We start from the raw sequence: 16,877 nt of genomic DNA on the forward strand, positions 1-16,877 counted from the left end.
ACAGAGTGTAAAGTGACAGAAAACACTATGAAAAGAAGTAATCATGTTGCAATTAATTTAAAAAATGATCTGTGTAAAGTGAAAAAAATGCATCTCTTAATTGCACAGACTTGTCTCATAAATGTGTGGAAATACAAAGTGTTAAAAGACTAACTGTATATGTGGCACAGTGTGTGTGAAAAGACAGGCAAATAGTAGAGCGAGTTCAGGTGTGCTTGTTACAGAGAGAGCTCCTGGCCTGAACTGTATATTCATGTTACTTACAGGTAAGCTGACTAAAAACAAAACCCTGGCAACAGACAACAGTAGTCAGTGGCGGTTTTTGGCACGGGCGAACCCGGGCAGCCGCCCGGAGCGGCATCACATGGAGGGCGACAAAAACACGTGGAAAAAAAAAAAAATCATCTGCGCCGCTCAAGGGCGGAGCTGTAGGTTTCAGCAGTGAGGATCACTTCCGCGTTCAAACAGCTGCAGTTCCTCGGCTACCCGTTGGGGCTGGCTCCAGAAGTGAGCAGTTGAATATGTTTGTACCACAGCCGTTTTAGTGTTATTTAGGCTTAATATTCTTACATAAATTAGGCATGATTACGTTGAGTGACAGCCCCATAGACAGGCACTGGCACTTAGCTAAAGCATCGGCTGGGCTAGGCGGCTACAACCAGAGGCCTCCTGCTACCTCCAGCAGTTGACAGAGGCACGGATGTCCGTGTTTGTTTGCCAATGTTCGGATAGGTTTTTGTGACAATATGGCTTGTTGTAGTGTGGACTGTACTAACCGGCCGTCGAAGGAGTCTGTGCTGCAGTTTTTTCGGTAAGTAAATTTCACTCTCACTATTTTACCTGGATGTTTGCGCTAATTAGCATGTATTAGCATATTTAGCCGCTGGCTTATGACTTAATTGCCGATTTCTGGTCGCTGCTGATACAGATAGAGGACCGGAGCAGCTAACGTTAGGGACGCTGTTGCGGTGTGTTCCGTGCTCTCAGAGTCCGTTTATTGCGGGAATACTAGGCTAATTTTATTTCGTCTCATTTTTATGTTTAAAAAGTCCGACTTTGCATGGACAGAGCAGCTCCGTCAGTAAGCGGCTGCTGTTGTGTGCTGCTGTAACTGTAAGTGGATAGTGTATGGAGGCAGCGGTGAAAGCCGGTAAATATTAAATATTGCTCCGAGCTAAGTGGGCTGGTTTTCGGCCGGCTGACTCCGGTTGACCCGTAACGAGTAACCGCTTCTCCGCCAAATATGGAAAGTACACTCCCACCAAAATCCAAGATGGCGCAGCTCAAATGCCCATGGTTTGGTCACAAAACCGACTCCCCGAAACCAATGGGTGACGTCACGGGTGCTACGTCCTATGTCTTATACAGTCTATGGCGCCGCTAAGCGGTTTTCTATTATCTATCATATTACTGTGTGGGGAATTGGCAAATTGGCGCCCCCTGCAGCTGCAGCTGCAGGCGCCCCTGCTTGCTGAGAAGGTGCCGTGCTCAGAAGCTGTGTGAGGAGGGCGTGGGGGACAGTTCACCTCTGGGTCTCTCAGAGAGGAGCTTTTCAAAGCTAAAGTTGATCAAGTCGTACCTGAGGTCAGCCATGTCTCAGGAACGGCTCACTGGCTTTGCTGTCATCAGTATCAATCACTCAATAGGGGAGCAGGTTTCATATGATGATACTATTGATGATTTTGCATCAACGAGGACCAGAAAGGTCAGGTTTTAGTTTTTGTTTGCTGTTCTTAGTGCAATAGTGTTATAATTAGATTTCCTTTAGGGTGTTTTCATGTAATCTAGGTTTATGCATTACTTATGTGTTTGTGATTTAAAAGAGATTAATATGACTTTACAGGAGTTTTTCTGCCCCTAATGTTACTGACTTTCATGCGTCCGTAAACCCTGTAAACATGTAATTTGTAAATGTAAGAGATGTAATTTAGTACTTATCATTGATATTTAGACAGGGAAACCTGTGTAAAGAGGATTCTGTACGGTACAGAGAGTAATTTATGCCAGTTGTATTTTGTATGAATTCACATGGTAATGTGGACTGTTGTGTTATCCTGGGTTATGGGGTATAAGAGAACAAGGTAACAGTAGAAACAGGTAACAGTAAAAAAAAGAACATATATAAGAAGTATAACATATATATCATAAATAACCCCCCCCCCCCCCCAAGTTAAACACAGTATGTACTTATGGCATTTATTGTGTTAGTTTTTGTTTGTATGACTCAGTCACCTGGGATTTTATATCTTTACTGTTACATCTTCACACCATTTTTCTCTTTGTAGATACGTTAGGTCAGCAACCCAAGAAAATTCAAGTTTTGTAATTAAAGCAATTACATTTTTATTGTGAATTTAACATGGTTACAGCCTAAATTGTGATGTAATTGTAATGTAATTTGTGAACAGACTATTTTCCTTTCATTTGAATTAATAATGAACTGTAGAATTTAAATGCTCTCCATGAAAATGTAGAGTTGCGATGTTTTTAATGTCAAAAATTTTTTACAAGCATGTCTAATTTTTGACAGTTTAAGACCGTACATGATTGGATTTTGCAGAGGCTGGATGATCACTACATACATAGACAAGAAAACACAGAGAGGGTATGGAACTGAGAACACGTCAAACCTCTGAGTAATCAAACTGTAAAAACAGGCAAAAACAAAGCTAACGAGTGAAACTAAATGCGGAGTGCAGGTATCCAAGGCCTTCATTTTGGTCTCTTTGGAAGCTTTTAAACACACAGTCAAAATCTTTACATAACTGTATGAAATGTAACTGACAGGAGCAGCTACAGTAAAAATAAGGCCAAAAACCAGATCGTGAATAAGTGATACTGTTCTGTCTGATGAGCAAGAAAGTTCAACCACAAGGTGATGTGCACAAAATACTTTGTTGATAACAGTCCCACAACGCTTCAGACGAATAGTAAAAGACAATAAAACTCCAACCTCCACAAAGGAAACTATCCAGATAATAAGTATGACAACTTGTACTTTCCTTTTGGTTATTATGGCATTGTAATGTAAAGGCTTACAAATACACACATATCTGTCATATGCCATTATTGTTAATGTTCCAAATTCAATAGCTACATATGTATGAATGTTAAATATCTGAAGGAAGCAGTGAAAGACCGAAATGTCATGAGTCTCTGACAAGATTTGTACCATCAAGCAGGGCAACAAAGACGTGCTGCCATATATTTCATTAATAAATAAATTACACAGGAATAGATACATGGGCTCATGCAGATTTTTGTCAAGAAAAACAATGACAATAAGAACAGTGTTGGCAAAAATAACTGATATGTAAAATAGCATTGCCAGAGTGAAAGACAGGTACTTTAACTGTCCCATGTTAGCATACATACCCAAAACAAATGACACAATCTCTGTTGAGTTCTCCATTGGTTCAGTACTAAGACATAAGAATGCATTTGATGATTTGACTTTCTGAGAATATGTGATTGCAAATGTTTAAAAGTAAATCAGTGTTAAAATCCAAGTCTTAAAATAAAAAATTTGTCTTATTTCTTACTTAAAGAATATCTGCAGCCCTGAACGAGATGAACAGCTGGGCAACCGATTCATTCATGGTTACAGAATATAATCAGAATAAATTATCACAAATAATCAGAGACCCAGTTCCAAAGATCTGTGAGATTCTGTGAACTATGTGATTGCAGTTTTGGATATACCATGTTGCCCTATCAGTTATATCATAACTTTACCAAAGAGTCAGACAGATGGATGATCAGTAGTAAACTGAGGACTGCTGTAACTTCCCCTCCCTACTGAGACAAACAGAAGCAGTTGCTGAACCTTTATACTTCAGTTCTTTGTAGCATGGATTCCAGGGGGCAGACCCCAGAGAGGTGTTGACACATTGGAAAGATCAGTGAGTAACAGTAAACTGTAAGTTTAGTTGACAGATAGCTATCCTTGTTATGATTAGCCCCTTGGTGACCGCTTTTGAACTGTTTTTAGACTGTTTCAGACTTTTGTCGAACTCTTAAGGGACTACTTTGGACTTAGTTTCTATGGTTTGTTCACCATTTCCTGTTTGATTTTGAAGTCCTGTTTCTTGTGTGTCTGTTCTCAGCCTATTTCCGGTCCTTGTCCCTTTTCTTGCCTTTGTTGATTGTCTGCCCCGCCCTAATGTGTATCACCTGTTACCAATTAGCTCCAGTGTATTTAAGTCTCCTTGCTCACCTGTGTTTCTGTTAGTCAGTTGTCGTCCCTGAGTTCGTTCCTGTGGTCTTGCCTCTGTTGTATTTGTTGTCCTGAGTTTGTAGCTGTGATCCTTCCTTTGTTTGCCTCCTCTGTTTGTTCCTCCTTGCTGTTGTTATGAAAGTACACCCCTCAAGGTTTATGTTTGTTTTGAATTTTTTCCCCAAGTAGACATTTTTGGTTATTGGCTGAGTTTTGTTTCCTGGCCCTACAGACTCAACAATTCTTTGTGTTGGTGTTAATGGTTGTTGTGTGATCATCAAATAATTTCTGGTAGTTTCAAGATGCAACATACAAATCTGTTGGTAGATCTGTCTGTTTACTGGAAAAAAAAATCTTTCAAAAGGGGCTTGGCTGGAAGCAAACTGAATGACATTTAAATCTAGCTTTTGTGTGTGTGTGTGTGTGTGTGTGTGTGTGTGTGTGTGTGTGTGTGTGTGTGTGTGTGTGTGTGTGTGTGTGTGTGTGTGTGTGTGTCTGTGTGTGTTCCAGTTAATGTCATTGCAGCCACAGCAACAAACACACAGTACCAACAGTGGAAGCCCTAGTAACAGTGGAAACCCTGGCAACAGAGGTTGAACATGAACACAAACACGCAGACACACACACAGGTTTTTGTGCATTACAGGGACACTTTTCTGCAGACCAGCTTTGCTGTATGAAGTGGGCAAAGTGCAGGGTGGAAGCAGGTGCAGGTCTACATCAGCAGTGGTGGCGGTAATGTAGTAAATACAATTTACTGTGTGTGTTTGCATGCGGCACATACGGTCTGGACGTGTTTTTTTTTTTTTTTTTTTTTGTGGCTTAAGTGAATTCTGAGGTCTGACTTCCAAAGGGTGAACATAGGAGGTCTATACTGGTCCATCCGAAGTAGTGTTTGAAGTCCCCTTTGACAATTTTTAAGAGAAGATTTTAAAAAGCAGTTTATGGACTTTTATTATGAAAAAAGAACAAAAAAAATGTATTTGGTTGTGTGTACGTATAGTCTGATAGTCCACTGTTGGCAAGAAAAGAATGTAAGTGTGTGGATTTTGAGGGGCGGTCCTCGAGACAAACTCTGCCAACCCGGACTGTTGTTTTACACACACACACACACACACACAGGCGGCAGTCTTTGTAAGGGAAGCAGCAGGTACGTCCAGTGCTTTGCTTATTTCTTCCATAAAGCATGATACAAATATAGAAGGTGCGATAAGGAGCTGATAAACTAAACACAAAACCTAAATCTTTCTTACTTGCTTGACTTCTTTTTTTTTTTTTCAGGAAAATATTCAGGGCTCTAATCCTTGACCTCCTCACTGTTAGTTGAATCAATCTTCTTTCGTCTTTGACTCAGCAATGCTCCAGGACAAAATAACATCATGAAGGATTTGACTCTCTCCCTGCTGAGTCGTGGGTGTGGTCGATTGGTTTCATCCAACAGAAACACTGGGAGACATGATGGACGGCTGGACGTCTGCTTCACACCACAGGTACACACACACACACTCACTCTTTGTTAGCATATATGTTTGTATGGTGTATTAGTATTGGAAGACACACTAGCTTCTTGTTGGTTAAGTGGTTTACTGTCTTCTCACATCATCACGTCCGCCCCAACCAACCATCTATCCATTCATCCATCAGACCAGATGGACCAGATTAAACCAAACCTTCATTAAACAGTAAATATTTCTGTTCTTTATATCTACCAAAAGGATTACTACATCTGGAAGTCCCAGGAGTCTCTGCTGCGTCTGTCCCACAGCGGCCATCTGCTTGTGGAAGCTGAGTCAACTCTTCCAAAGACTTACAGCACTCGAAGGGGGCCACTACTTCTTTACTCCCAGGCATGTGTGTGTGTGTGTGTGTGTGTGTGTGTGTGTGTGTGTGTGTGTGTGTGTGTGTGCGTGCGCACGCAAGTAACTGCAGTTATGACCTTTTGGTAACGAGGGAAATTTGGCCAGGCACTGTTAGCCAGGCAGATATAACTGCCAAACTCCTAGTGGAAACTTCATGTAGACCCAAATAGACCTTGAATTGGTTTTCAGGTTGTTTTTGTTTTTCCCCTTCTTCTGTCTCCAGGACCTGGTTACTGTGGAAACCAACTGTGAGTCGGAGCCTGGGAACAGGAAGAAGAGGGTGGTCCGGTGCTACACTCAACAAGTGGAACAGCAGCTGAGCACCCTAAAGGAGCTCACAGCAGCCATTTTGAACTACAGCAACAATCAAGTATGTGGAACGGAGCAGGAGTAACTTCTTTAAGTACATATATATTTGGTATACTATGTGCATATACAGTATGTATGTATGCATTCTGGGTATGCACTGGATTTCTTAGGTTCATGTAGTCCTATATCACATTGCTGCTGATAAGGGCCCAGGTTAGTTCATTTTAAAATCAGTCCTAATGTGTCTCTTTCTTCCAGTACACCTCTTCCCGACTCGCTCCACCCCTCTTTCCGCCTCTTCACTTCCCTCCAGTTCCAGACCTTCATTGTCCCAGTCCTCTGCCCATTCGCCCCACACGAGCACAGGCCAGTCCAGAGTTGCTTGTACAGTTGAACCCACAGTGGCTTCCTGCAGAGGAAAACCCTGAACTACTGGAGAATCAACCTGAAGGTGAAAAACGGAGAAACAGACACATAGGTTGACTAACGTGGGTGAAGTTTCAAAGTCCCTTTAAATGAATGCTTAAATCAGCATTGTCTGCAGATAAAGAGGAGCAACTGGCCAGCAGGGACAGAATCAGGCTGGATCTGTTCCTCCAGATACCATGCACCTCCAGGACTCCGACCCCACAGATGGAGCCTCGGCCCTGGGTACACTATGTAGCAATGACCCCTGAAGAACCAGAAGACACTCAGGTGACTTGCTAATGACTGACATCTAAAGATATCTGCTGATGCTCCTTTATCTTTGCAATTGTGTGTGAATTGTGTTAGTGATGATCTTTTTAATACTGGTAAATTTAATGGCCTTTCCCACCAATTGCAGACTTACTCAAACATGAGTCTGCAGCATCGTGAGAGTTCACAGTATACTGAAACAAACCACCACAGTATGGGAGGGGAGCTCCAGCATCAAAACATGAAGTGTGTCCGTGACGTGGCAGATGATTCAGGCTGTTCCGTACGGAGAAACAGCAGGACATCCGGCGATAAAGGCAACAATGAAAGATCATTAAGTGGGAACAGAAATGAGAGGACAGGTAAAGTTGTAAGCTGTAAATATGTAATGAGTGTAAGCCATATACTCACCTTTTCCTTCACTATGTACGTTGAAAGCTTTGTTTTCCTCATTGCTCTCTAATAAAACTATGTGGAGTAGAGCAACAGTCAAACACCGAGCCTGAAACAAATACTACCTCAGGTATAGTCATAGTCAAAGTACTAGGAGTAGTAGAAGTTTTACAGGAGCTACATTAAATGAATAAAACTAAATTTTACTTTGTGTAGCTCCTCATATGTTGATAATCATGAATCATGATGGTCTGTTTGCCTCCCACACACACAGGCCTGTTCCTTCCTCCTCTGAAGGTGGGACATTCAGGCTGTTGTCTCCCCAGCAGGGAGAAGACAGACAGGGTAAGACATAAGTTTCAAGAGCAGATGAAAAGTTCATTTTAAATCAGTATATTTTATGGCAAAGAGAGAGAAAATTGTCTTTTTTTAACTTTAGCAATATTGATTGGCAGTTGGTCTACATCTTTGTTTGACAACTGCACAAATGTAGATATGCAAAGGTGCATGTGCAGTTTTTGGATGTTCTCATTTCCAGGACATCAATATTGGTTTGATTTAAAATACTCACTCACATTCTAATTTTCCTCATGTGGCATGACATTATCGAACAGAGCAGACACACCTCTGTTGAATGTTTTAGCTAAAACGGGAGAGCTCGGGCGGTGATGAACATCGCCGTGCACCATGCCTACCTCCCATAACAGAGAGCCGCACCGCTGCCCCTGCAGGAGTGATCCACTCTCAGACCCAGCAGGATGCCCAGCCGCTGGCACACAGAGATCAAACCCAGAAAGAAAATCTGACTAAACTCCATCAGCAGCCTTTGTTTCTACCCCTGCTGTTTCCTGAGAAGGAGGGTAACAACGGCACACACACGCGCACACACACTCACACACACACACACTCTGACTCAGCTGAAAGATAGATGTGCACGTGTTTGTCACATCCATTATTATCCATTAACACTTACATTTTACATTATAAGTTTGAACTTAGCCTAGTTGCACAAGGAGTTGATGGTCTCAGTGCTCACCTGGGGATACACTATATATTTCCTATACTTTCTGATCACTTGAACACAACCAAGGAACAAAGTCTGTGTTATATTCTCACTCTTCTCACTCTGTCTTTCAGAGGAGATAAGTGGGAAGCAAAGAGGAGGAAGAGACAAAAAAGACTTTAAAAAACAGACAGCAGGGCAGGAAGGAGGTGGAGGAGGAGGAGGAAGGTTACCCTCTGAGAAAGGCTCTGTGATTCTGCTGGAGCCAGGAGAAGGTACAGCGCACACATACACTTTACAAGCTGTCTGCTGTAATTCTGCAGTTTCATTTAGATAAAAAGTCTTTTTAAAGATTAAATATATTTTTTAAAAATGCTGCTCATCTCTCCATCTTCTCTTTTACTTTGTCCTCACCTTCAGAGCCTCCTGTGCCAGTGGGACTGTTGGGTTGTGTTGCAGGACGGAAAGGTCCGGGCAAGCAGAGCTCTCTGGCCTTCTTACAGAACCGACTGCTTGACCTCCAGCATCCCTGTGAATCCGGTGAAGCTAACAGAAGTGTTGTTAGGGGCATTCTGCCACTGGAGCTGAGAGGTAATGGGAGCTAAACCACTGTGACAAAACAGATCCTCAAAGTATAAAATACATATAAAGTGTATTTTACTTTGACAGTTTCAGTTTGTGGCCAATTAAATGGCCTAACATTTGATTTTTAAAGCAAACTGACCTCGAAAAGCCATTTGAATTCCCAAGTTTTTCACGTTTTGTTTCTGCTTTTCTTTAATAGTAATAGTGTTAATCATAAAATTGACAATTACATGAAGCTTGTTTTTCCATGACTTCAGTGTTTAAAATGTTAATATGCTTACTCAGCTTCACCCAACGTCAAATCCTTTTGATATAAGTATAATTACATTAAGTCAAAGGGTGAGAAATGATGATGATACACTTTCAATCTGTGTCTTGTCCTTCAGAGTTGTTGTATTGTCAGATTTGCAGGATGGCAAATCTGTTGGCAGCCTGATCCTGGGTCCTGATGGGGAAATCATTCAACTGTCACTGTACAGCAACAGACAGGACCCACCTGAGGGTGATGAGCTCACTCGGCAGCAAGGTCAGATCAGTGAGCCTTGTTGTGAAATACACCATCTTCAAGAAATCCAAAACCTGCACTGTTCACCTGCAGGAGACATGTAGACTGTGACTAATGTTTGAACACAACAGGTGAAGCCTTGTATTGATTATCAGTTACTCTTTTGTCTCCCAGCTCTCCAGGTTTTGTCTACAGAGGGAGAGGAGTTACCCTGGGTTATCGTGCTGCAGCCTGAGCATACACACACAGGTCTGCACACACAAACAGACACACACACACACACATTCTTGTGGTCATTTGAAAAGTTGGAAGGGCGGGTACAGAAAGCAGCAGGGAGCACACTATCTCCTGTGATTTAGAATTTAAAACACTGCAAACTTTATATGTGTGACTAAAGTTTTGTATCTAAGTAAGAATAATAAAAAATCTGTGTGTGTCTGTTCATTGTATATGTGTTACATGCATGTAGATGGAGGGGTGGAGCTGAACACAGATGTTCTTCTGGGTGACATTCAGCACCATCAGCCCATGCAGAAGGTGAGTTGGTGTTTATCAGCTGACCCTGTAAAGGTGTAGCATGTGTTATCCTAGCTTATTACAAAGTCTGGAAGCAGTGGGAAAAATCTAGCATGACTCTGTGGTATCCAAAGTGTTCATTCAGATCACGTTTTAATGAACAGAAATGTTTTTGTTACCCTTCTTTGTCTGTTTATATGATTTCACCCAGAGAACAGAAAGTCACATGTCTTTTGGTCAGTTTCTAACAGGGGAGCGTGGCTTCAGCTCTGAACAGGTCAGTTACAGCTCGATATTTTCCCGTCAGTGAAGTTTTAACTACTTTCTCATTAAAATATGGGGATTAAAATGTTAAGAATGTTCTTTTTAGTTTCACTATATGAGAAAGATTGTACTGGAGAAGAGATTATGTTGCTCTCCTGTACAGTCTGATGGACTGTATAATTTCTGTTCTCCAACCAGTTCCTAGATCTTCACTCCTCGACAGAGACTAATGCATGTTCACTCACCAGTCACGGTGACACAGGTAAAACTCTGCTGCATCTTTTATCAGAGTTTGAATTTAAATGAATATTATTAGAACTTTTCGTTTGTCGCTCCAGGGGCTGTGACCGATAAAAAGACAAAGAGTGCAGAGGCAGTTATGGGAACGTGGAAGAAACCAAAGAGGGATGCTAAAAACAATGTTAGGATGCCTCCACTGAGGGAGTGGGTGGGGAAAGAGGAGCCAAGAGGAGGTGATGCTAAGGCAGAGGAGGAGGAGGAGGAGGAAGAACCAACCACGTCAGGCCGGACTAGTCATTGGTCTGAATCAAACCAAGCAGGGTTTGTGTCAAGATATTGAACAATATAAAGTGACTTTTTAAAAATTATTTTTGTGAAAGGTCTGAACTAATGAGTTAATGGTAACGTGAAACATTTTTAAGCCTGGGGTTTGGGTTATCCAGAAAGAAGCATCAGTGTGTATCACATGTTTTGCAGCCAGCAGAACATCAGCACAACTGAAGCCACAACAGGAGAAGCTGTGGAAAGAAGGAAGAACATTAAGAGGAAGGATCCTGAGGAAGCTGCAGTGGCTACTGGGTGAACATTCACAAACTGATATAAGATTAAAACAGTGGACTCTTTGGTTTGAAAGCCCTTTGTTTTCAGAGTAGCTGCACATAGTCACACATGTCCTCCATGTACTTAGGTACAGGGATATGAAAACAGTGAAAACTGCAGGACCAGATGGACAGAACATGTCAAGCACAAGCAAAGAAGGAAGATGGCAGAGACAGAAAGCAGAAGGCAAGCCTCAGCCAATCAGGAGCCAGAAACAAGAGGCTGCGACCAATGGAGAAGCAGCAGAGACTCAGGACAACTCTGCTCTCCCCTCTGTGGTGAGAACTGATGGACTGATTTCTGCTGACATTCAAGCTGTGGCTGGCTGCCTCAGTCTCTTTGAGGAGAGCATATCAATCATACAGAGTATAATGGCATTATTGAACATTTTCAGTATAATCTCAATGAAAATGAATGAAATAAATAAAAATACATGGTAACATCTTTATAAAGTAGTTAAATGTTGTAATTAGTTTAAGTCCACACACAAATTTAAGGAGATTAGGAATCAATCTATCCACAGCAGTGCATAAAATGATTCTCACCCTCGCTGTCTGTAAAGTGCTGAAATCACTGCTTTTCAGAAAAAGAAAACCAGAGACAGAGAAGGAGAGAGAGGAGAAGTGCAAGGAGGAGAAGCAGCGATTCAGAAGGACGTGTCTGCTGGGAGGAGGAGGAGGAGGATGAAGGGGAGGCTGAAACACAAAGAGTTAGTTTTTGGTAAGACTTCACAGACATTCAGGCAAATTAAAAACATTAGAAGTACCGCACGGCGGTGGTATGCCTCCGTGCCATTGGGTGTCTGTTTGTAGCAGAGGTAGAGGTTATGGGTGTTTTGTAGTGATAATGGCAATGTTTGAGAAGGTTAGTGTTGGGTGTTCACAAGCAAAACTTACACAAGATCACAGTGGCCTGACCTCTGATCTCCAATACATACTGACTTGATCTTTGACAAGCAGTGATAATGTGTGCAAAGTTTGAAGAACATTACTCAAAACATCACGCATAGAAGAATCTGGGACGGACAACCCTATACACTCCACTAGGTATGTTAAAGCGAGGACATTTGTTTGCAATTGTGTCCTAAAATTCTCTCAGATGATGACTGGGGGACACAATATTAATCCTACAGTATGTCTGTGCACCACTAATACATGTAGAGAGATGTCATACATAGGTGCAAGGTAACAAAAAAAAAAAAGCATCAATGCAACTTTCAGACAGTTTATAGTCAACTGTATTTTCATGCTCTCCTTCATTTCCGATCCTGTTTTTGTCACTTTTATTTTATTTCCTATGCGTTTCTTTACGCATAGAAAACCATGAGGGCCCCATGGCAATGGATGAAGCGAATATCAACGAGGGGGTGGAGGAGGACTCTCATCTAAAATCCACCAGAAGGCCGTCTGCAACACAAAAACACAACGGCAAAACAAAAGCAAAGTCAGAGGAAGACACAGAAAAAGATCATGTTTCCACCCAAAGCAGCAGCATCCAATCAGTGAGCTCACTCAGGTCCTCTGACGCTGCATCCCGGGCCAATCAGCGGAGCTCAGGGAGGTCTGCTGCCTCTTCCTGTGAGGGGGCAGTGCCCACCAGCGCCATGGGTCTGGCTTCAGCGCACGGCCGTCTGTCATCATGTTCAACCGTCATGGTAATAGACGAACAGCTGATGTTGAACCCAGTCAAGCCAGAGGTTGGTAGGAACCACGCACACGTAATGTACAGTAGTGTTTGAAGTACGTATTCGTATGTTCTGATGTTGTGTGAATGATAGTTTAAGATGACTGATCTATGTTAGTATTGCGAGATTACTAGTAAAGCCATGATACCATAGTTCTTCATTAGGGGTGGTGGGAAAAAAATGATTATTGATTAATCGTGTCACACAGGATTTTACCGCAAGGCGGAGCTGTCGACTAACATTCGTTACAAAACCACCTGTACCAGAACCAGCGAGCGAGCTTAGTATGCTAGTGAGACGAGAGGCGCGTGACATGGACGAAAACAAAAAACAAAACCAACCAGTCCATCCAGCGCCATCTGGGATAAAAGCGAGCGTGTGGATGCATTCTGGTTTTCATGGCAGGAGTTTTAAACGCGTCGACAGGACGGACGTGTGCAAACTTTACCACACTAAGCTAAAGTACTGTGGCAACATGAGGGCTCCGGGTTCGAACCCCGGTCTGAGCTCTTCTGCGCGGAGTTTGCATGTTCTCCCTGTGCCTGCGTGGGTTTTCTCCGGGTACCCCGACTTCCTCCCACAATCAAAAAACATGCACATTAGGTTAACTGGCTACTTTACATTGTCCCTGGGTGAGAGTGTGCGTGTGTGGTTATCTGTCTTTGCGTGTGTGCCCTGCTACTGACTGGCGACCAGTCCAGGGTGTACCCCGCCTCTCGGCCGTAGTCAGCTGGAATTGGCTGCAGCTCCGCCGCGACATAAAAGTATCTGCATTACATGATAATGTCAGTCACTGTGTATATGTTCCTGTGTGTGTGTTTTAGTTCTCTATGCCCAGAAAGAGTAAGAAGGAGGAGGAGGAGGAGGCTGCAGCTCTGCGTCTGGCTCAGCGAGCAGAGAGACGGAGGCAGGAGGTGGAGAGGAAGAGGAGGGAGCGAGAGGAAGAGGAAAGGAAGCAGCAGGAGAGGGAGCAGACGGAGGAGAAGATGAAGAGCGAGCTGGAGGGGGAGAGGAGGAAGAGAGCCGAGGAGCTCAGGTCCTACTTTCCTTCAAGGATACGAGATTAGAAAGATCAACTCCATCAAGAAAACTTAACAAATCTCAAATCAGATCCATTTTTATATTCCCTAGAATGGTCAAGCTCCCTAAAAGCCAAATCTGGACCATGATTCACCTTTCTACATAAAACCTGTTCACTGCCACATCATCAATATTCAGTCTCCCATCTCCAGATTGAAGAAGCTGGCAGAGGAGGAGGATAGGAGGAAGCACGAGGAGGAGGAACAGGAGCGTGTGAGACGGGAACAGGCTCAAAGAGAGAGGGAGAGGAGGAGGCAGGAGGAGAGGAGAAGGCAAATGGAGCGACTCCAAAAGATGAGAGAGGAGGAGGAACAAAGGAGGAAAGGTAAGAGGACAGAGGAAATAAAGAAGAAAGCAAGGGAAGGACGAGAATGGAGGGTTAAGATCTGCCCACAGTAAAAATGAGGCAGCATGTGGTAAAACTGGTCTCTGGTCTATCATTACAGTCACAAAGTAAACAAACATTTGATCAGGGTCATGACAGAGACCTTGTTTTGCCATTGGGTTGATTGTGTTAAATCGATTTTGTGTGTATGATGTAAAACTTATGTTTGAGCCACACTACATGTTTGATAAATGTTGACACCACGTTGGACTTTTGACTTTTAGTTTTGATGGCACAGTTGCACTTTTATTGCACCAATCCAGATTAGAAAAAAAAACCTATTATCCAGTTTTGCTAGTAGTAATATTATTTCTTGGAAAATTTGTTTTGTCCCCTCCAGCTGAACTGGAGCGTTTGCAGCTGGAGGAGCAAAGAAGGCAGGAGGAGGAGAACAGGAAGCTACAGGAGATGGATGAGAGTGAAAGGATAGAGTATCTCCGTAGGAAGGAGCAGGAGGAAGAGGACAGGAGGAACAAAGAGGAGGAGTGTAAGAGGAGAGAAGAGGAGGCCGCCTCGTGGGCTGCAGAGGAGGCCAGGCTGCAGGCGGAGCTGCTCACCAGGTATAAATGAGTGTCTGTCTACTTGATATGGGGCTATTCTAAATCCACATGCATTCAGATGTTACCAAAGTCTTATTGTTCTACTCCGATATTTTAGCATGTCCTGACAGAGGTTTCTATATTCCCTCCGATTAACATTTCTGGAGGAGGGAAGACTAGTTAAAATAAATTAGAAATTGTTTTCCATTTCACAGCTATTCTCTCTCTTTGTCCTCCCTGCAGAGAGATGGCACTGTTGCAGCAGCAGTTGGCCTTTAAAAGAGGTCTCGTTTTGGAGGCTGGAGGTCTGGAGAAAACTCAGGGTATCTCCAGACCGTGGATCTATTCTTATTTCACTTTGTTACAGCTACTGGGTCTAAATCCATCTAAAGCTGAAAGCACGGCCTGATGGATGAGTGGGGAAACATTTTCATTGGTGAAATGACTTATTGTGGGACCATCATTAAATCACCTGGAGCATAGTTTTCTCCATTTGTCATATCTGTTCAATTTTGTTTAAATTAAATATGCTACAAGAGAAGTTTAAAATCATATTGATCTTGTATTTTTTTTCATGTGAAGAGAGACCACAGGACAACCTCATCTCTGTATCATATTATCATTATTTTGTATTATGAGCAAAAGTTTAGAAAAAAACATACAGCATAAGTATGTGTAAGACCTGGGACCTGTACCATGAAGCCAGTTCAGCTTAGTCTGGCTTTCTCTGGGTGACACGGCCTAACACCGATGATCCTGAATAACCAGTATCCTGACGTGGGTTATGAACTGGGAAAGTCAGAGTTAACGGAGCCAGTTCATAACCCGCGACAGGATACTGGTTACTGAGGATCATCAATGTTAGGCCAAGTGATCATGTCACTTGTAATTAACACCACAGCTTCTTTCACGATCACAACCATGAACACCATTCTTAATATGACAGTGAAAGGTGTTATTGACTGAATGTGATTAAATAAATCTGTGGAACTGACTTATTTGGATCCAGTAATTTCAGTAGCATTGGGTGATACACATAAGCCCAGGGATGATGTAAGTTAACTGTAATATGTGTCATTAAGTCCTCTAATGTTACCTCCCTAGTGTGTCACCTCTACAGTGGTGAAGAGGCCTCAGGGAACAGGGCACAGCCACATTTCACACAGCTAATTACTGCATGACTCAGTGGCTACTGTGTGTCGGTCTATTGGGATGCTCCTCAAAGAAAACACCTCACACAATTGTAAGATAACCAAAAAAAAAAAAAATCTAAATGTCACAGTATTATACCGTTTCAGTCTTTTTCCCATCAGCTGTGATGACTTTTTCATTGCATCTAAATGGCAAAACATAACTGTTGTTTTTGAGAGGTTACTCGAATGTGCACTAGTCACAGTAGAATTGGTAAATGTGTTGTTACCTTCATTATCCTATGAGAGCAATTAACTCGACTCTACCACTAACCTGACTCTTTTGACTGTCAAGAGAGTCTATGGTTTTTAATTCCACCTGTACTTTTCCTGCTTTGACAAGTCAAAATGTCAGTGAAAAAGGTTTATAGTGGTGTTGCTAGAGTGTACAGCACATGAAGCAACTGGCAGATTAGTAAGTCAGAAAATGTCAGTCATTAAAGGATAAGTCTGGTGGTATTTAATAATTTGCTCCGCAAATTGCATGAAAAGACCAAAAACAGCAATAAAACTACTGCTTTAACAAGAAGCCTATTACTGCTGTGGCCCGATGTAGCTTATCTTTGCAATGAATCTCCATTATTGTCAAAAAAAAATTATTAAAAACACATCAGTGAGGCACAGTGCTGTAAGGATGATATGTGTCTTTATGGCAAAGAAGATTTTACAGGATTATACAACCTTATTTAAAAATAAAACTTTATATTTGTGACAGAAGTTTAAAAGTCGAAGAGCAAGAGGAACTCATTTTATGACAGAGTGCTCCTCTTTCCTCACCTGACGAGCTTTGCGCTCCAGGTTTACTTTTGACCCCGGAAACACTTCACCGCT

General features: G+C 42.4%; 1 protein-coding gene across 1 annotated transcript; it reads right to left on the reverse strand.

The window, feature by feature from the left end:
• Positions 1–2,449: 2,449 nt before the first annotated feature.
• On the reverse strand, positions 2,450–3,412 carry LOC121194599 (olfactory receptor 4K1-like). The gene has a single exon (XM_041057548.1). It carries the CDS (start codon positions 3,410–3,412, stop codon positions 2,450–2,452), a length of 963 nt encoding a protein of 320 aa, XP_040913482.1.
• Between the last annotated feature and the right edge of the window lie 13,465 nt (positions 3,413–16,877).

Source organism: Toxotes jaculatrix, chromosome 15 (genome assembly GCF_017976425.1).
Source record: "Toxotes jaculatrix isolate fToxJac2 chromosome 15, fToxJac2.pri, whole genome shotgun sequence".
Lineage (NCBI taxonomy): Eukaryota > Metazoa > Chordata > Actinopteri > Toxotidae > Toxotes > Toxotes jaculatrix.

Excerpts from the sequence above, each read along its gene's own strand:
- LOC121194599 (XM_041057548.1), bottom strand. The coding sequence starts at position 3,412 with ATGGAGAACTCAACAGAGATTGTGTCATTTGTTTTGGGTATGTATGCT.